Source organism: Caretta caretta, chromosome 3 (assembly GCF_965140235.1).
Source record: "Caretta caretta isolate rCarCar2 chromosome 3, rCarCar1.hap1, whole genome shotgun sequence".
Classification (NCBI taxonomy): Eukaryota; Metazoa; Chordata; order Testudines; family Cheloniidae; genus Caretta; species Caretta caretta.
In genome coordinates this window covers 104,098,191-104,118,752 of record NC_134208.1, presented here as the reverse complement: position 1 = coordinate 104,118,752, position 20,562 = coordinate 104,098,191, and the positions used below count along the sequence as shown (strand labels likewise).

General features: G+C 43.4%; 1 protein-coding gene across 4 annotated transcripts in view; it reads right to left on the bottom strand.

The window, feature by feature from the left end:
- Positions 1-17,887: 17,887 nt before the first annotated feature.
- MYB (MYB proto-oncogene, transcription factor) overlaps positions 17,888-20,562 on the bottom strand; it is a 35,149-nt gene continuing 32,474 nt past the window's right edge. For all 4 annotated transcript variants that reach the window (XM_048844484.2, XM_048844485.2, XM_048844489.2 and 1 more), the window contains one exon: positions 17,888-19,283. In XM_048844484.2, coding sequence (XP_048700441.1) covers positions 19,167-19,283 — 117 coding nt within the window. In that variant the 3' untranslated portion in view covers positions 17,888-19,166. The remainder of the gene's footprint in view (positions 19,284-20,562) is intronic.

Here is a 20,562-nt window from a genome sequence, read left to right as displayed (position 1 = left end):
AAACATCCAAGCCTCACTGTTAAAAACAGGCTGGCCGGCAGATGAAATGGTTTTCACTTCCCTGGCTGCGCGATGGAGAGGCTTTGTGCATGGGCATTCCAAATGAAGGCCACTGAAGCCATAGCTGGCACAGGGCTGCAGCTTGAACGTAGCATATCCAGGCTAGTGGCAGACAATGGCATCATAGCCTTGTTCGGCTTTCCGGAGTCCCCAAGTAGTTGTAGCAGCATGGCCAGCTACCACCTCACAAAACCTCAGGCGTTGTTTTACGTGACGATGGCGACGCTCAGGAGAAAGGGGAAAGGAAAAGGGGGCATTGCTGGGGGCAGGCATACAACGGCAGGCTAGCAAGGTCAAACTGCCTGAGGTAAGTTATTTTTAATTTCATTATTCCAAGTGAATTAGCTGACACTCTGCCTGCCTGACGCTAGTACAAGCTTCAGTCAATAATAACATTATTCCACATTCCCCCTCCACTGCAACTCAGGTACCCAGTCTTGCCCTCTCAGAGCTCTGGTGATCTCCACATTTCCCCATGCGTTATCCCCTCTTCATTGTGGCTAATGAGGCTTGGCTGGGGCTAAGTTTGGCTCTCATCAATGAAGGCAAGATTGGGGAGCAGCACAAGCCCATCCTTCCCACCTCCCCTTCCCACCCAGCGGGCTGGAGAGCGAGAGACATAGAAAATGAAGCTAGGGTGCCCAAGGGAGCAATGCAGAGTACAGCCTGCTGGGAAACACAGACGCTATCTCCCACCCCTCCTCCCCTTCCTCCTGCCCCTCCTCCTGGCTTGGTCACACTGAAGAAGGAAGGTAAGAGTGAGTCTGGCTGTTTAGCCCCTTAAATCATGCCGGTTCCTGACTCCAGAGAGCGAGGAAGAAGCTTTCAGTATGTGACCACTGGTGAGAGATCAGAATAATGAGAGACAGTGTGGAAAAAGGGATGTAGGGAAAAATTATCTGGCCCACATGTACTCAGTGGGCGGGAGGAACTGTGTGGGTGACAGCAAAGCGCAAATGTGACAAGATTTTACCACGTGATATGGCAGCAAAAAGGGCCAGTGCAATTTTGGGCTGCCTATGCAGCGGCCTCACATCATTGCGCGGGGATGTGAGAGTCCCACTCTGCATGGGTCAGGTGCAGCTTCACCTGGAATGCTGAATTCATTTCTGAGACCCATGTTACCAGAGAGACACCTGGAAAATTTGAGAGCGTTTAGAACAGAGCACAAAAATGATCAACGGGTTGGAGGACCCTGGGGGAAGTTTAAAGGAGCTAAATATGTATATCTTGGCATTGTGACAACTCGTTAGGCTGGGATGGGCATGGCAATGTATAAGAGTGTAAACACCAAGTATGTAGAATTATGATTTTGTATGATAGCTGGGGGTATAATTAGCCAGAATTGGATGAAATTAAGAGAGGGAAAAGGTAGGCAGACTATCAGGGGGAACATCCTGGCCTTGATACTGTGGAATAGTGCCCCAAGGGGAGTAATAGACACCCCATTGTTTGAGCCGCTGAAAATGAGACAGGAAAGTAACACTAGCCATGGCACCTTAGGGAACAATCCTGCATTGGCAGGGCCAGGGACTGGATGAGGTAACAGGGCTTTGTTTTTTGGAAGGAATAATACATTGTAGGTCTCCTTGACCACTTGTGCTCCTTAATGACCCCATGGAACTTTTTATTTTAATGTTAATGTCTCAATCAACCTTCAGTCTGGGGAATTCCAATCTGCTCCATAAATCCCACCTTCATTTCCAATTGCTTATATTCTTCATTTCCTGTCCCAAAGTGCTTGTCTGAAACTACTGCATAGTTTTACTGACCTCTGTTAAATGACTGCTGCCTTCCACCCCAGAGTTGGCTGCATTTCAGTGGGGGGGGGGAAGGTGAAGTGACCTTGGTATAGCTTAACTATTTAAGGAAAGTTTTGTAATTAATTGGCTAATGGTTGGAAAGTGCTCTAAAAGCCTAAGAAGAAAAGTACTATGGAAATGAAAAGAAACTGCAAAAGTACTATGATTAATCTGGGGGACAGTTTTTGGACTGTCATATCATTAGTTTAGCTATTTATTTATGCAATTTTTAGCTAGGGTTTTTTTTGGGTCCATCTTGGGGAAAAAAGGGTTAATAAGTCTCAGTAAAACATTGACAGTCACTAGAGACTACTAAACTGAGATGAAAAACAAGACTGCACCTGTATGCTGGCAATTTCAGCTAGATTCTGGTCAGCTATTTTTCTCTAGTGCTTTGTTCTGCCAGCTGCCTCAGTGCTTTGGATGCAGGTGGAAGGATGGACTTTGCTATCTATAAAAAAATTTAATGGTGAAGACCAACTTCCGCTTCACCTCCCAGGGGATCAAAGTTACTGTATTGCTACATAACATGGCAAAGCAGCACAGAACAAGCTGCAGGCTACATGCCTAGCTACTGTGAGGGACACTTTATTCAAAGAAATAGCGGGAGATATTCCTCTTCTTTTTGAAAGACATAATGGATGCGTGGAAGGAATCCCAAACTGAGCAACTATACACAGAAGGGACAAGCATTCACTTCAAATCAATGCCAGGCAGTATCAGGACCGTACTTCCTCCACTAAGGAGGAGTTGTATTTGTTCAAATAATCCAGTACACGGAAATGAAGTGCCCTGGAACGCTACGTATATGGCATGATGTATGTCTGACAAAGCAACTCTGAGGGACCCTACAGAGTCAAGTCATACGTGCTGGCATATAATAAACAGCCCCACCAGCTCCTGGAGGCACTTTCATTGTCTGTGGTGGAAAAACAAGCTACCGTCCAGACTTTTCAAAGGGGTTAGACCTATTCTCAGATTGTGAGAGTAATATTGTGAAGTAAATCTTTTAACTGAGATTTATCTAATCGCTTGATCCTCTGGGAGCTCTCTGGGGCAACAACTGCCTTTGTGCTATGAGTATTGCCTAGTAATAATGATAATATTGAGCTCTTATAGAGTGCTTTTCATCAGTAGATCTCAAAGCACTTCACAATCAACGCCACTGTGAGGTTTATCCCCATTTTACAGATGGGGAACTGATGCACAGAGACACTATGTGGCTTGCACCAGGTTACAGTTCTGACTGGAGTGCTTAGGTGTGACTGTGATAGAAATAAATAATAATCCTCTGATAGCAATGTAAGAACTCAGTGTGAGTAAGTCACAAGAAATATAAAGAATCTACATAAAAAACCATTAATAAGAGGGGAGAGAACTATCAGATCTGATGGAAAAGTTAAATGTAAAAGAGCCATGCACCAATTGAGTGGGCTTTGTAAATGCTAGTAGGAGCAAGGGACATTTTGCTCTTTTTTTAAGTCACACAAACAGCTGCTTAATTTAGGTTGTTTTCTTAGGTTGTTGTTTTACATCACTGCTCTATGACCCCACGCCTCCAAAGTGACAGAAAAAGAGGAAAAAATACAGAAGTTGCTAAATGGAGATCAACGGGTTACAGCAGCTGAAAATAAGTATGTTGGGGGGGGGGTTGGTTTCTTTTAGAAGTGGCTACATATCAGACAAATGTTAGAAGGTCAATCTATTCATCATGGTATGCCATGATAATCACAATGTTATCTAGGTAACATCACCTATTGCATGTAAGGATAATGAAATCTCCCCTGAAAGGACCCACAAGGAATTAGTTGCATCATGGGTGGTGCTTACCTTACTCTGAAATAACAGGTGTTGCCTGCTGTGAAAGGCAAGATACCAGGATAGAGGGACCAAGTGTCTTATTTGGTTTAGTAAATTGTATGCTCTTGTGCATTTTCTGGTATTTGGACATTCTGATGCAGTATTGTGGATGCTGCCACAGACCCGCGTGTAGGAGGGGTCTGTCAATGGGCAAACGTCAACACTAGTTTCATATGTGGTCATGGGACAACTCTTACTTTTCCTGTGCACCGCATACAGTAAATGAGTCACTGTTCCACCACCTGTGGCAGATGAGCACTTACCTGACACATGTCTCTGGACTGCCTGAAGCATGAACAAGCTGCCCAGCTTTCCATTAATGACCTTCAGCTTTATCATATGCCTGGCAGACTACTAGTGCCATTAAGGCACATGACCTATTATATTAAAAGAAATATTTGACTTGGGTGGTGCTGTTGCATGCAGGCTCTGGACAGGTTATTCTGTGAGCCAGATTTATCCTGGCTTCAATGGTGTTACAGCCAGGATTAATTTGCTCTAATATGCTTATACTGTTCTAAAGATAATAAATAAGACCAGCCATTTCATTGGACTATGCATGCATGAGTGAAATAATTTCAAAATCTTCTCCCATTGCATGCACAGATTTTGATAACTGGTATTAACTTGTCTGTGGGGCAGGCTGGGATTGTCACTTGAACCAGCCCACCCGGTTAGCAGATGTTGCTGCTGCTGACATGGAATGTACTGGGTTCTGCGCTCACTGACTAAAACAGGTGGCTCGTTATCTCTGCCTGACGTAAGTGAAAAGGTGGGAGAGGTGCTCTAAAGAGAGGGGAGGGCTGAGCAGTCCTGAGGTAGGAACTCTAGGAGCAGCCAAGCCCGAGAAGAAGGTTTGAGCTGAATCATGTGTTGTACTGTTGTTAATTTCTATGTTAGCAACTCTCCAGAAAGGGGTGAGTTAGGACTCTCCATTGTGTATGGACTGTGTCTGAGAGCTAGTTGGGAATGGCCCCTGATCACAGTCTTTGTGTAGTGAATGTGGAAATGTACTCTGCAGTGGTATAGAGCGTGGCGGGTCCTGGGTTTATGGCTATATATTAGGAAGGGTTTGATTAGCTACTATGCCCATGGAGCAAGTTAATGGAATCTCTAGTTTATTTGAATATAAATCCTTCTCTCTTTGTAGGCTTTTCACACTTTGATTTCTACATGGGAATACATTAAAATTGCTCTTGTGTACAAGTCCCTCTCCTTCTCATATGCTCCCTGCAATCTCCCTGGTTCCCCTCCCAGAGCTGTAAAATGTGTGAGATTTTTCTAAGGAGCAGAATATCTAATCAATTGACATGGGGCCAGATTCTGCAATTCACACTCACACTGAGCAGTGTTTACTCAGGGGAGTACTCTCCTTGAAATCCTTGGAGCTAGCTGCATGAGTTAATGATAATCAACATGAGTGTTACATAATCTAGCCGTATATTGATAAATGAATCCACATGCATTTCTATGGCTCTCGCCATTGTAGCACCTGAATTAAGGTAAATTAAATGATAATTCTCACAAATCCTAGCGAGCACCTATCCTGGCCACCCACTAGGACTGCTGTGGGGGGAATCCAAGCCTGTATGAGCTGGATCCCCTGAGGTGTGTTAAGCTTAAAGCCTCAGCAGGCTGCCGCTGTATTTCTATCCTTAGCCTCTCTGGCATATTTCCTGGGCACTGACTCTAGGACCAGTGCTGAACCCCACCTCTTTCCCAGAACTCTGCCCTAAGGTGTGAAGTTTCTTGTTTAGTTTAAGACTCTCAGGGGCATGCAGTAGTTGTAAAGCAGCTAACACACACTTTGCACAGAGCTAACCCATTTATGCTCTTTTATTCTTAATCACACAAAAGCACAAGAGAGTACAGATCATACAAAACTGATTAACAGGACTCACATTTCCCTGTCTACCTCACCCTTTCCTTGGGAGTCCTGTGGCACTATTGGGGTTCAGAAAGGCAAGTGGGGGTGTCCTCTGCATCATGAGGTTGTTACATGATGGGTGGTCTCTCCCTCCTGGAGCCCGTTACCCAGATGCTGTGACCTTGCTCTCTCCTGCTGTGCACTTCCTCTTCCTATCCGACTCCCTATTCCTGTGTGGCTCCCTTATTCAAACTCCTCCTGGTTACCTGGCAACCTTTGTTCTATCTTTTGGGTAACTTTCTGTTGCTCCTGCCTTCCCCACTCCCTTCAGAGGGGTTGTGCTAAAACTGGATTTCTAAGGAGCCAGCTGCTTTTTAGCATAACCTTTGTGAGCAATAAGTACCACTGTTAATAAGTATTTCTTATTGTCCCTGTTTGGTGTGTCCTGCTACAGGCCCTTTTGGCAACAGTGGATCCACGTACATGTAGGCACTCATGATATAGCAGTTTTTCCACAGTATACTTCATAATATCAATCAAAATTCATAAGTTTTGCAGACATAGCCCCAATGTATCCCGATAGTGCTGTAGGAGTGTGTTGAAGGTTAGAATTATTCCTTCAATGGACTACAAGGGGTCACTGCAGGGTGACTGAGACCTCCCCTTCCTACAGAGTTTGCTTTGCAGCACTCCTTGGTACTGCCAGGAAGCCAAGGACCAAACTCAAGGATTCGTTTCAAATCTAAGCCATCTGAAGCTGCATCTCCTCATAGGATTAACAGTTCCCAAATGGGCAGTTTTATTAAGAACTGCCAAATGAATCTCATCCATAACCTGTATCTTCCTCCACCCGTCCACTACTAAAATATACATGAAAATTGATAGTCAGTTGTCTTGCCTTCGTGTCTGTTCCCAGTTCCACTTCCACCCTACAGTGGGAGTGGCTAAGTCATTATGCAAGGTAACCTATATCCCCTTGTTTTTTCCTACACCCCGCCCCCGTTCCTCAGACGTTCTTGTTAAACCCTGGATTTGTGCTGGAAATGGCCCACCTTGATTATCATACACATTGTAAGGAGAGTGATCACTTTAGATAAGCTATTACCAACAGGAGAGTGGGTTTGCGTGTGTGGAAAAGGGGTGGGGAGAAAACCTGGATTTGTGCTGGAAATGGCCCACTTTGATTATCATACACACTGTAAGGAGAGTGATCACTTTAGATAAGTTATTACCAACAGGAGAGTGCGGTGGGGGGAGAGAAAACCTTTTGTAGTGATAAACACCCATTTTTTCATGGTCTGTGTGTATAAAAACATCTTCTGTATTTTCCACAGTATGCATCCGATGAAGTGAGCTGTAGCTCACGAAAGCTTATGCTCAAATAAATTGGTTAGTCTCTAAGGTGCCACAAGTACTCCTTTTCTTATCACCAATGATGTAAAACATTTGCACAAAATAAATAACATCCCGGTTAAGTAAATGTGCTTATACACTTTACCAATAATTAGCTCACATATAAACAGTGCATAACCTTTGATTACCATTTGCGTCTTTTCAGTTACTCTTCTCAACTTGAATGAACTCTGGTGTAAAATATTCCCCTTTTTTTGATTACATATAAAGAAAGTTACATCCAAAAAACTATGTTAAAAGAACATTGAGGTTGCAAAGCCAGGCACTCAGGAGATACCACAGCTGTGGTCAGGGGTGGCTCTACCAATTTTGCCGCCCCAAGCAGTCGCAGTCACCGCCGAAAGCCACCATGGTAGGAAGAGCGGCGGAGCTGCCGCCGAATTGCCGCCACAGGACACGGACTGCCGCCCCATTCTAAATGCTGCCCCAAGCACCTGCTTGGAAAGCTGGTGCCTGGAGCCGGCCCTGGCTGTGGTCTCCCTGGTGTGTATGCGTTATGATACAGTCTTTAATTACAGGATCACTTCCACCAGTTCTTACCACTCTCAGCCTATCCTTGTTCCCACTTTGCTCTTCATCCCTCAGTAGTTGAGTCAGGTTGCTTCCTCCCTCTCCTCTACACTGCCTTGGGGCTATCAGAGGAAGCATTCTGAGCACGGGAGAGCCAATCCTCTTTCTCTTAGTTCTGATGCCTGGCACCACAACGGCCCTCTGTAGTGGGAGGAACATTTTCCGGGATATCCTTCTCAGCCCCTGCAACCTGGGATGGAGCATGCTCTGTACAGACAGAATCTCCAGATAATTTAGCTACCAAACTCAAAAAATCTTTACTGAGCATGTGTGAACTCAGATTTTCAGGTGTTATAATTTGGCCAAACTTGGTTCACAAAAGGCACATCCCGGACAGCAGAGCAATCACTCTGCCAAATGTTAAGTCCCTGATCCCAAGCATGGAGGCACCAGAACTTCTCAGTTAAATGGTTGCAAGATTATTATTTTTTAAGGTGAGCAAAAATTAAAATAAAAAAATAGTCCCTACCCTCATTCTCAGAAATGGCTGAACCGTTTTTGCTAAAACTGTTTTGTTTTTTGATTGATCCCTTTTATTTGTTTTCAAATACAGAAGGAGCATTAAGTAATTTCATTACCTGCAATAGTACTAACCTTCTTACTAATTGTGACATGGCTAGTGTTAGTGAAAGAAGACTCCCTCTAAAGCTTCAGGTTCCCAGAAACTAATCCTGAAACACCTTGCTTATCTCAGAATTCTGGATATATTTAAAACAAATGTCACATTTTGGATTGGACAAGGTTGTCTTTGTCAAAAAGCAGCCTTTGGGACTAGCTGTTGCGATGCTGTTGTTTCATCAGAATTTAGATTATTGTACTTCTGTTTATCAGCAGTTAACATGAAATTCACCAATACTTTAAGTGAATAGTTCTCCTATGAAATAGTCCTTGCCAAATACATTTTTTGGACAGAATGCCATCTACATCTATGTACAGGAACCATTGTACAAGGGAACATTTAAAATGAATACAAACCAACCTTCCCTAACTATGTTTTAAAGCCAACATGTATGTCACCAGGATCCATAAGATATAGAATATTTGTTCTGAATCGTTATATCATCTCTGTATCTCTTTTAAGCCCAGAATCAACATGCCCCCAGCTACGCAAACATATCTGACATCTATCTATTCCAACATTCTTAATAAGTAATTTCCAGCCTCATGTGTGTACTTTCACACTTTGTGCTCTGAAAGGTTGTGGAAAATAGAGAATATTGTATTTGAGGTCACATAATTCACAGAGGAACATACTACATAAATGGAGCTTCAAAACCCAGGGCTTCATGGACACTAAAACCTCCAGGGGAAGCCAAATATTCACAGGGTATCTCTGAGCCCACAATTTTTCCCTTTGGGTTTCTGAATCCTCAGGGAGATGATAGCTGCAACACAGGTTGCCCCAGCATATTGCCAGATCAGCATGGACAGCTGTGGCTCTCAACAGTAGGAAGCATTGTTAGGTCAATCTTAAAGTAGGTCCTTGAAGTTAATGTGATTATGCAAATGCTGTCCTAACTACCATGGCTCTCTTTTATCCTTCACAAATGAATGCATTGTCACATTTCATTATGTGGATACAGTCCCATTGGTTTGGTGGTATCATTATATCTCTTGGAAATGGACCACGTAAAGGCCATTCACTGTTGGCATTGCATTGTGCCTTTCCTCAGGCAAAGAAACTTTGACCCACAAATTAGAGTGGTAGGGATTTTCAGGCCAAATGGTGCTTGCCTTATTCACATGATTACTCCCATTGACTTCACTGGGACTACTTGAGTAAGGCAAGCAGGAATTACTGTTAGAGACACTTCTACAGTTAAGTCCAGGCTGCAATTTACACATGTTGAAGCTAATATGTGAGAAACATTAAAGCCCTGTGTTGCTGGACAGATCACTATCATCGTAACATCTGAACAGGGTCAAATAAATGTTAATGGTTTTATTCAAACATATCAAACATGACTGATTTCAGACCCTTTGTTGATTTGTCTTCAATGAAAACTGATAGCACGCAGTTTCATTTTTCATAGCAAAAAATGGTCTTTGCTGTTCACACAGCAAATCTCTTTTTGGATTATTTTCAATTTTTGCAGTGGGAGGCTGTCAGTTCCCTCCATTTATTCCCTTTTGTAAGCCTATGTCTTTCGAGCGAAGAAGGCACATCAATACTCTGAGGCACATCAATACTTCTCCTGGGTTGGCTAGAAGGGAGTGCCCCTAAGAGAAATACGGAGTGCAACTTCTCAAAGAGCAGCATATACACTATCACTGGAACAGTCCTAGCTCAGGGAGATGGTGAGTGGTACCTGGAGCTCCACATCCTCCCATTATATTCTTCTCTTCTCTATAATATCTTATATCATCCTCGTCGATGTATTCTCTGAATGCCACTAGAGCAGTAGGTAGGTCAGCCCTCTCCCCACCGATGTACATAATGAATAGAAAACCTAAGTTTAAATTATTCTAAATGTAGTGAAATGAATTTCTCCTTTCTTCCATATATTTCAATTTCCTTGTGAACTTTCGACCCCGTCCTAGGCAGGTACTGCCAATGTAACCAGACTGCAGTTCTAGCATCATGAGTCTCTCTGGCATGACACACAAGTACTTGGAAATTTAAACAGCATGGACAAATTGGCCTTTCAGGTGGGATTTCTTTATTTCAAGACAAATTTTTTAACAAGAGTTCATGTCTTGGTTTGGAAATCCTTTGAACAAAGTCAGTTAAAGAGGAAGCAAAAGGAGCTTGTGTCAGTCTGACGGTTAGGGAGGCAAACCAAGGTATCACTTTAAATTTAACAGTCCATCCATTCAAGCTGTCATATCAAAAAGGTGGTTGCTCCATTCATCCAATGCCAAAGTGGATGGTAGCAGGGGTTTTTTGGAAGTCAGAAAGATGCCCAAACCATAGAAGTGACAGCTTAACACTAGGAAAATAATCCAGCATGTTATTTTAATGATCAAATAGGTGGGGAGGGGGGTGCAGTTTTATGATGCCTAAGGCTGAAGTAAAGGGCAGGTGTGTCAGATTTATCCCTTTCGCCTCACACTGTTCTTGGGACCTAAACGTTCAGACTATGCCACTTTGGTTGAATGCAGACAATCCAAAGCTGAGCTGGGACACGTTGTTTTTACAGTTGAGGTGCATAGGATATATACACCGTAGTTTCTGTGATGGTTTTCTTTCACTATATGAGCTGCAGTTGTATTTTTATGGGTTTTGTGACAAAGTATATAGATTCCAATCAGAGGTTGGCAAGGGAAGGGTTAATCCTATTTTGGTTAGAGGAAGCTAGGGCTATGTCTTCATTGCAGAGTTAACTGAAGTTATCTACACTCAAGTTACTCTTCTCAAGTTTGCCTAGCTCTAGTGAAAGTGGCCATGCTGTGAAACAAAACTCCAGCTCCTGGGTTGATACTGGAGCTGCCGTGGGCGGCAGGTGAAGCTTCCCCTGGGGGAGGATAGCTCCCTGTCCTGGCTCTTCCTCCCATGCCCCCGCACACTCCGTCCCTGCCCCTGCTCTGCCCTAGGCCTCTGCCCCCTCCCCACTCCACCCTCCATTGGCCACCACCACTCACCACATTGCTCCTCTCCTCGCCCACGAGGCTCCCTCGCCCACCACTCCCCTCATTCCTCTTCTCCTCCATTGTCATCCCCATCGGGGGGTAGGGGGGGCAGGGTGACCAGACAGCAAGTGTGAAAAATCGGGACGGGGTGGGGGGTAATAGGAGCCTACATAAGAAAAAGACCCCAAAATCAGGACTGTCCCTATAAAATCGGGACATCTGCTCATCCGAGGGCGGAGTGAGGAGGAATGGGGCAAGTAGCGGGCAGGGAGACCTCTCAGGGAGGGGGATGAAGGAGAGGAGGGACGTGGCGAGTGGCTGGGACTTCCAGAGAGAGGAGGCGGAGTGGAGGACAGGAGAGATTCACCAGGCACGGGCAGGCAGTGGGGGCCTCAGGGAAGGGGTGGAGTGGGGAGGAGGAGAGGAGGAGTGCAGGCGGGACCACCACACTGCCCAGGCACCTGGCAGCCAGTCAGCAGTGGCTGTGCCAGGGGAGGCTTAGCTTCCTCTGGCCTATTATACCTGCCGCCCATAGGCACTGCACTCACTCAGATGTGGCACTAAGCCGTTTAGATCCCATGGTGCCTAGCCCTGCATAAGCTGAGCCACTCTGAATTGTTTACCAGGAAACTGCGGGAGAACTAGTCTGGCCCTTTCTGAGCACATGGTGGGGATTGCGGGAAGGCATTAGAGGACTAGCAGCACTCAAATGGTGCTAGCCTATGCCCACGTTGCAGGAGTAGCTGCTAAGCAGCTGATGAGTTGTGCTAATTCAAGCTTCAGCGGACATCTCCGCTGGGCCAGCCAATTCCAGTTAAGGGTTTTTGTGTATGGGTGGGATGTGAGTTGCAGCAACACCTGAGCTACAACTCAAGTTAACTTTGCAGTGAAGACAAGCCCTTAGACACCAAGATAGCAAGCACTTCAGAAATACCGTAGTGAGAACCACAGGTGCCTTCCCTGAGTGCAGGGCTGAGTCAGCTGTGGGCAATTAATATTTTCTAGCCCAGTACTGTGTGGGTCTGATCCGAAAGCCACTGAAGTCAATGTGGTTTTTCATTGGTCTCAATGGGCTTTGGCTCAGGCCCTATCACACAGATGTGCTGTGGTGGTTAAGTGTAGCAGCAAGAGAGGAGTGCTAGAAACATGACTGGCGCTGAAAGGCAAAAGAAGAAAGAAAATATTGCTCTTTATTCCATGACTGAAATGAGATGTAGCTAAGACCTTTGCTTTGGAAGGAGCTGAAGTAAGCCCTCGCTTGCCTTTTCTCTGGCTGAGGTAATCCCTGTTGTATTTTGTTTGGCTCTTTACTTTTCTCTTTGAAACAAACCACACCACAGAGGGGTTGAGGCTCCATTGAGGGATGCAGAACCGTTGTCACTGGGTTTAGGCGATCACAGGATGCAGATTGTGTTAGGGAAAGCAGCCAAAGCTTCATACACTTTCTTCATTGCTCCTATGCTAGTGACACCAGTCTTGTGAAACAGTTCAATACCAACAGCTTTTATTGATCATATTCTATCTGTGCTCATGTGTGGCTATGTTACAGTATTCAGGGGCTATGGTTAAAACTGCAAAAGAGGCATTTCCTTTCCCTCTCTTTATTGATCAGACCTAAGCACGTCATAAACAGTCTACTCACAGCCATCCATACGCAGCAATGCAGGGGATGTTGCTGGCCAAAGACATAATGGCAAAGCCCTATATATGAAAAGGGCTGTGGAAACTCTAATGTCCATGCAATGCAAATAGGACACTCCATTGTTAAGGTTCCCTCCAACAGACCTGCCACCACTTCCCCACAACTCCATGATGAATTGCACAGTCCATATTTTATCTACCTACAAAAGTTGGAGTAGTGCTTCTAGGATCAAAACCTGTGGTTATTGGGAATATAGGTACTGTATTGCAAACCCATGGCTTACCATCCCCTCAAGTTTAGAGTGTGCCCACGTCTGTTGATTTGAGAGTAAGTGAAACATTATCGCTAGAAAATGACAAACAGAGGAGTATACGTGCATTCATGCCCATCTGTGTTCAGCCATTCAAACTTCCTGATGTATTTGGCATCAGCAGTGCTCTCGTTATGTGCTACACTGGAAATAATTGGGAGATGTGTAGAGTTGGTCAAATAGTGTAAAAATTTGTTTATGAACACTTTTCTGAATTAAAAACGTTATTAGGCACTGTTTGTGAATATTCATTTGACCAAAAAAAATAAAAAAAAAATTCAGATAAATGTTTGTAAATGTTACATATTTGTGATTAATCAAAAAACAAAATTTGTTTCCCCATGAAATGAAATTTGTTTCTGACAAAAGTCAAAGTAGTTCATAAATATTAAGCTATTCAATCAAGGAACAGAAATAGCAGCACCATGTGACTTAGGTGACCAATCACAAACTTCAGTATAAGGAATTCTGATTAGTTGCCCAAATACTTTCTATGAACAATTCACTTAAAGTTCTTAGACCCAAGTATGTTTGTAAAAATGATTTGTAGAACCATATTAAATACATAACAAATTTAATTTGATTGCAGATAGTTCACGAATAAAAAGCATCAAACGTGCTGAATAAATTGCTAACTTTGAATTGTATAACCAGCCCTATTAATGTGCCTGCATTTCTGAGGGCAGAATTTGGCTCTGGATGATATATCCTCACTCATTTAAAACACAGTAGTCATCCAAAGGAAAAGCTCTAGCTGTTTCTTTCTGGCAGGAAAAGAAGGTTGTGAGTTCACACTGGCACCAGGGACTGCAGTGAAAACTGCCTAGACGCCTGTGTCGAGTCCAAAAAAAAGAGGTCAACAACAACAACTACTCCAGTCGGTTAGGAATGATCAATTTAATTTGAATTAAAGACATGAGTCCCGAGGATTGAAAGATTTGGCCAGGCTGCCTCTCCTTGGCTGCTCAGCTAAAAGCATACCTCAGACACACTGATTCTTGGCAATGCTTGTCTGCTCTATTGATTGACTCCTCCCATAATAATGAAAAAGCAGCCAAGCAGGATGCAGAACAGTGTTTAAAAACCATAATACTTACTCTCCTCAACTCGTTTTCTTCTTCCTAGTAGAAACAGCCTGGTTTATTCTATAAACTAAATCCTTCCTCCTCTGCCCCCTGCATAGGGGAATGATTTAGATATAGAATTTAATCTGGCAGAAGGGGAAGGTAGAAAGGGTGGATAAACCACCTGGTTTAAATGATTGACCATGTGGGGTTGCGGTTTGCTCCAGAGCTGTGGTTTTCAACCTGTGGCCCATGGACCCCTGGGGGTCCGCAGACTGTGTCTAAGATTTTCAAAGAGGTCCGTACCTCCATTCAAAATTTTTTAGGTGTCCACAAATTAAAAAATGGTTGAACACCACTGTTCTAGAGCCAACCACTTGCCTGGCCAGCCAGCGTGAAGGAGCAATGCCAAAAGGATGGCTAGGGAGAATACAGTAGGACCAAGAGAGTGAGGGTAAAAGTAATAGCAAAAACAACAAGGAGTCCTTGTGGCACCTTAGAGACTTAACACATTTATTTGGGCATAAGCTTTCATGGGCTAAATGACTGGTGACTGAATGAAGTGGTTTTAGCCTACAAAAGCTTATGCCCAAATAAATGTGTTACGTCTCTAAGGTGCCAAAAGGACTCCTCGTTGTTGTTGCTGATACAGACTAACATTTCTACTACTCTGAAACCTGACACCATGCAAGGCGGTAAAAATAATGAACACCTGGGAAATATTTTTCCTCCAGCTTTTTGTAGCGAGATGTAACCCAGTGGTCAGTTTGTGTTATGGGTCTCCTGCGGTGTCTGATCCACTGCAGATGTGAATCCGTTACAGCCACTAGCTAGGAGAGAGTGGCTCTTTAGCTCAAGATGTACAGACTTATACTTTTCGCTCTGGAGATCCGCAGTCCAAGATGGTAGCTCTCACATAGTTGAGTCTTTTCCAGGATTTGAACCTGGAACCTCTTGCACAGAAAATGCACTATTCTGGAACAATGCACTGAGGACAGGTAAAAAAATGCAAAGCTTGCTGGAAAACTGCTTCATGGTCTGGTATTTTCTGTTTACTGTTTCACTGCTCCTCTGCCTCTTTTTAAAATACCTCCCCCCCCCGCCGCACCCGAGACAAAATAACACCTTTGAAATTAGTGCCCCCTGCTTAAATAATATACATATATATAATTCTTTGCAAAATTCAAAAGCCTTCACACTGGTGATGTTATGAACCTATAATTGCAGGGCTGTAAAACGGTTCATAAATGTTTGAGCCAAATTCTGCTCCTAGTTCAATGCAGAATAACTTGACTGAATCTCAGTGGGCTAAATTCTACTTTCACGTACACTATTGACTTTGCTGGAGTGACTTCATATTTCCAACAGTCGGGGGTAAATTCACCCAAGTGCAGAAGCTGAATTGGCACAAAGCCAATTACCTCTTGCGAAGACCACTTACAACCTCAAGAGAGGGTTTGAATGCTGCTTAACTAATGCATAGGACTTATGCTGAGCCTCTGCAAGGGGGTGTATTTTACTCCTTTGAGCAGAATTTGACCAAAGGGAACTGTTCAGGTGAACACGGCAAGCAGGATTTAACCTTTATTTTGAAGAGCAAGCACAGTGAAAGTTGGTAGAAAAAAATAAATAATCAAATATGTGGGCCACAGCATTCAAACAAAGCCTGTTCCCTTGTTCATTCCAAGATCCACATGCATGCAGAATTCTATGCAAATCAGGCTTAATCTGCTGAGTGTTTTGCATTTTCAATAAAAGGAGTGAAAGGAAAAAGGAAGAGTTTTCCGACGTACTAGCTATAACTGTCACCATAAATAAGGCACCTATTAAAACGATGTTTGCATGCCATGTTAGGGCGATTAGTCCTCTGCAAAAAGATGAAAGTTCCAATGCTGGGTATTTCCAGAGCAAACCTCCAGATTCTCTATTTAGCTAAACCCTGGCTAGATGGTTACAGTAACGTGCTCTCAAAAACCAGCAGTGCTTTGCAGTTAGGACTGCAGACCTTCACAGCCAGGGGCAGGCTTCTCAGTGAAATGAGAGACCTAGCATAAGTTTGGGGTTGTTTTAGCTTCAAAGCCTTACTTAAGCTGTAACATGCACAAATAGAACACTTTTCATTGTCCATGAAATCCTGCAGCCCCCCCTCTCACTTTGTATAAACAATTTCATGCCCCCAGGGCGGAGAGTCGGTGCTATCCCCCACTGTAGCAGACTACAAAGACAGTAAATAAGCCGCAGGAGGCTGAGCAATTCCCCCAGTGTGTGGGCAGCGTAAGGCTGACATAAGCAGCCCTCCGCTGGCCTGTGGCTGCTCCTACTTACACCAGGGGCCAAAAGCACCCAAGAATGCAGGCTCTTCAAAGGGGCTGCAAAGTCACATTGGTCCTCTCCTTTCCCTGAACTGCACCTCTGGAGGTGCACCAGATGACCTAGGCGAGAAACTGTGTTGCACATCTTAGTCACAGCACAGAAGGAAGGCAGCTAAGGTCGCTCCAAGCCATCTTTTGACCTTGTATTATACTGGGCTGCTTTGGGGACTCCAGGGGCCTCCAAAGTAACTTAGGCAGCCCTGGGGAACCTGTCTACATGAGACCAAGTCTCTCCGGGCTGGCCTATGGGCTGCAGCATTCCCTGCAACCTCTGCAGCGCTGGTGTCAGAGGCCCACCCTGCCATACACCTCCCGCCCCAGCACACCCATGTGCCAAAGCTTGCAAAGGACATCCTTGAAGGGCAACCTTATGGCAATCTACTACCATGCCTGTACCGGGAGAACCTTCCCGCAGGGGGATATGGGGCTCTAAGAGCTCCTTTACACTGTTGCAGCCCTTTTACCTTGAGTAAAGGGGCTAGAGTCAGGGTATGGATCTTAGCCCTGGTTCTTAGAGACTTAGTAGGTTGAGTCTCAAATTATGTTAAATTGTCTCTCAGATGGAGCCAAATTCTGCTCTCATTTACAGCAGTGTATCTCTGGAACACCTGCATCAACTTGAATTTTAGCACAGGGTGTTCTGCAACAGTTAAGTAAGATGAATGATAGTTTTAAATACTGACTTATATGATAGCATCTCTTGAAAAGCTGATAGAGCAAGGGGCAGAGTGCCCTCATTTTCCAGCTAAACCTAGGGAGTGTGATTCTCCTCCGCACTGTCCTGGATCTGGCCCTACAGGCCTGATCACTTATCCATGAAACTCACTAGGAGTTTTGGGTTAGATTTTGATCTCTGGCTTGTTGAGCCGTGCAAAAAAGTACGCATGAACGCCCTGCTGCAGTATATGCACCCAGGATATTGCTTTTATTGCATCTGGTATGCCAGTCTCAAATGGGAGGATGCAAATAAACTGGACAATAACCCAGCAGAGCACCAGTTTTGCACAGAAGCTGCTGCTAGCCCCTCAGTTGCCAAGATTACTCTGTTTTTTGGTGTGGCTGTAGCTTTCAGGCCTGAATATGCTGGAAGCTGAGCACCCTTGACTCCCATAAAGGTCAATAAGAGTTGAGGGTGTTGACTGTGTACCAGGATGAGGCCCTTGAGGTCTGAACAAAGTCCTACTCTTAGACTGCTACTAAGAATACACTACTACTATATACTGGACTGAGGCAGAACCCAACTGCTACTGCTTACTCACCTAATTGTCCCATTGGCCTCAAGCCCGTTGACCTGATGGTGGCAATATTATTTCTGACAATAATGTTTAATAGGAGCAAGTTTCAGAGACTAAGCGAATTTAAGTAAAAAAAAGGACACACTTTATTTATCTACAAGGCAGTACATTGTCATACCAAAAATTAAGTGCAGATGAAGCTGCACCAAATGCTATTAAGGCAGCAAAGTCAGAGTCTTATTAAAAACAAACAAACAAAAAAAAAAACCAGTGTTCTTGCCAGATCGGTAGAGGTTTGGTACGGCAGTATAAAGAACCATACATTTCTAAGAACCTGATTCAGTATGTGAAACCCAAGTTAGGGAACAATTAGGCTAAACATGGAACGAAACAGACAACATGAACAAGACAGCGTTCTCCCAAACATATGAAGGTGCAATGCATGCTCTTACAAACCAATGAGAAACAAAACACAACCAGACAAAAAATAAAAAAGAAATCTCCCAGGAACAGTGTTCAAAAGTATTGCTTATAAAAAAAGGGGGAGGGGGAAAGTAAATATATAAAAAAATAAAATAAAAAGGTCTGAAATGCTAGTGCAGAGTCAATTAGCTAACACCAAAGTTTGTTTTCTTTCCATATAAAGCTCTACTGCCCCTTTTACACTGGCAGCATGTCTACATGCTAAAGTCCGTAGCAGCAAAACACAGTATCCATTTGGCATTTACAAAATTAAATTACTGAATAAAAATATAATTTGCTCTCATAAATCTATGTTTCATACAGTAATAATTTTTAAAGCAAGCTAATAAAAATCCCCCCAAAACAGAAACACACAATGTATAAGTGGTCTAAAACCATAACAAAATCAAATAGTACTTCAAACGGTATGGATTTTTGAGCATTCACAATCTTGATCAGTTTCCCCCTTTGTATAGACTAGCGTTTGTAGTAATGCTTTTTTATTGCAGTATTTTGTACCAATGCATTTTGTTCAGTGATTCAGAATAGAACTGTCTGAGTACCTGCTCTTTATAAAAACCCCACACGGTTTGTCACTGAAATAACAATACTGGTGTATTATGTCTGCTTGATCTGAAAAAGTACAAAAACAATCACTTGATTTTTAAAAGTCTGCATTAAGATAATAATTCGTTGATTAAAATTCAATGCCTAATAATTTAGGCAAGTGTCATTTATTTTAAAAAAATCCGTTTAAGTTGGGTGAAATCCAACAAGAATATGCTCCGTGACTAAATGCACTTTGTGCTGCTCCCAACTGTTGTACCACAACAAAAATATGTTCTTCTCCCATTCGTGAAAAGTTTCCATGTAGAGGAACGGTGAATTCCAGGTCAACGTGAAGTGTTTTGAAAACCGTAATGCTTGTCTGTAGACCCTTTACATGACCAGAGTCCGTGCTGAGAATGCATTCATGTATTTGCGTGCCTGCTCGGTGAGGATCATCTGATCCTCTATCTTCCCACAGGATGCTGATTCCCAGGCATTGCTCAGGTGCTAAATTTTAAAAACAAGGAGAGAAGTTAGGGTCTGGTAGAATATTATTTATTTTTTTGTATCACGGTAGCACCTCCAGGCCCGGCTCAGATCAGACCTCAAGGTGCGAGACACTATACAAACATACTCGGAGACAGTCCCCCGCCCTGAAGAATTTAACATCTAATTAGACAAGATATACCAAGGAAATATTATTCCATTTTACAGATGGGTAACTGAGGCAGAGAAAGAGATTAAATGATTTACGATCAAACAGGCAGAGCAGGGAATGGAACTCAAATCTCCTGAGACTTGGAAGGCTGTCCTTCCTCTGTACAAGAGTATCTTCAGAGAGTTCCCTTCTCTTGCCTTTCTAGTAAAGGCCTAACTAGAGATGTTCTTTGCAGGTTAACCTAACATTGCTCTGACAGATTAAGAACTACAGGCACATGTAAATTCCTGCTGCATTTTTAGACTATAAAGATAGATTCTACCTGCCTCTGCACCCCTCAACCAGATTTGATGATCATGACGGCAGCTAACAAATAGTTCAACCTTCTTAGCCACTTTTGCCTGTGCGTAGTGATTAGCACATACCCAGTCGCAGATCCACTTTAGCAGAAAGGAGGAGGGGGAGAACTGGCTTTCAGCAGAAATAACAGGCTAATTATAATTGAAGACATTTCAGTTCTTGGATTATTTACAGGGACTGGAGACTGTTCAGTACAGTGTTACACTGAGATAAACATATCCACTATGAGGGCTGCGCACAGTGTGTTTGTTTACTCACTATACAGGTGAAATATTCTTCATTGCCTGGAGCCATAAGTAGTGTAGGAATTTCAGCTCCTGGAATTTACTAACACACACATTTTTCCTCTGATCTATTTTTGTTGTTCAAACTAACACTTTTGCCAGGACAATTTACCATCTAAACACACAACTGCATTATTAGGCAGTGCTAGCCATACAAATTTCTGTGTTCCAAACATCTAAACATAATTACTTGCTTCAAAATTGTTTGCTAAGAGGGGAATTGTTGTTAACAACCAAGTTGGTGGATCTCCTGATTGCCTGAAGATCTAAAAGTGTGGCCAAATCAGCAGAAACAAACACGAATCCTCCTTTGCCTGCAACATGCAGCATCTTGTACATTTCAAGATCCACACTGTTCAATTACATGGTCATTATTTGCCCTAATTCTAGGACTCTAGCTTAAAGCATGTGCTGTTTAAGGTACTTGTTTTGGCCTACTGAACACATAATAGGCTCCTTAGTTAGTCTCTAACCTGAATTTATA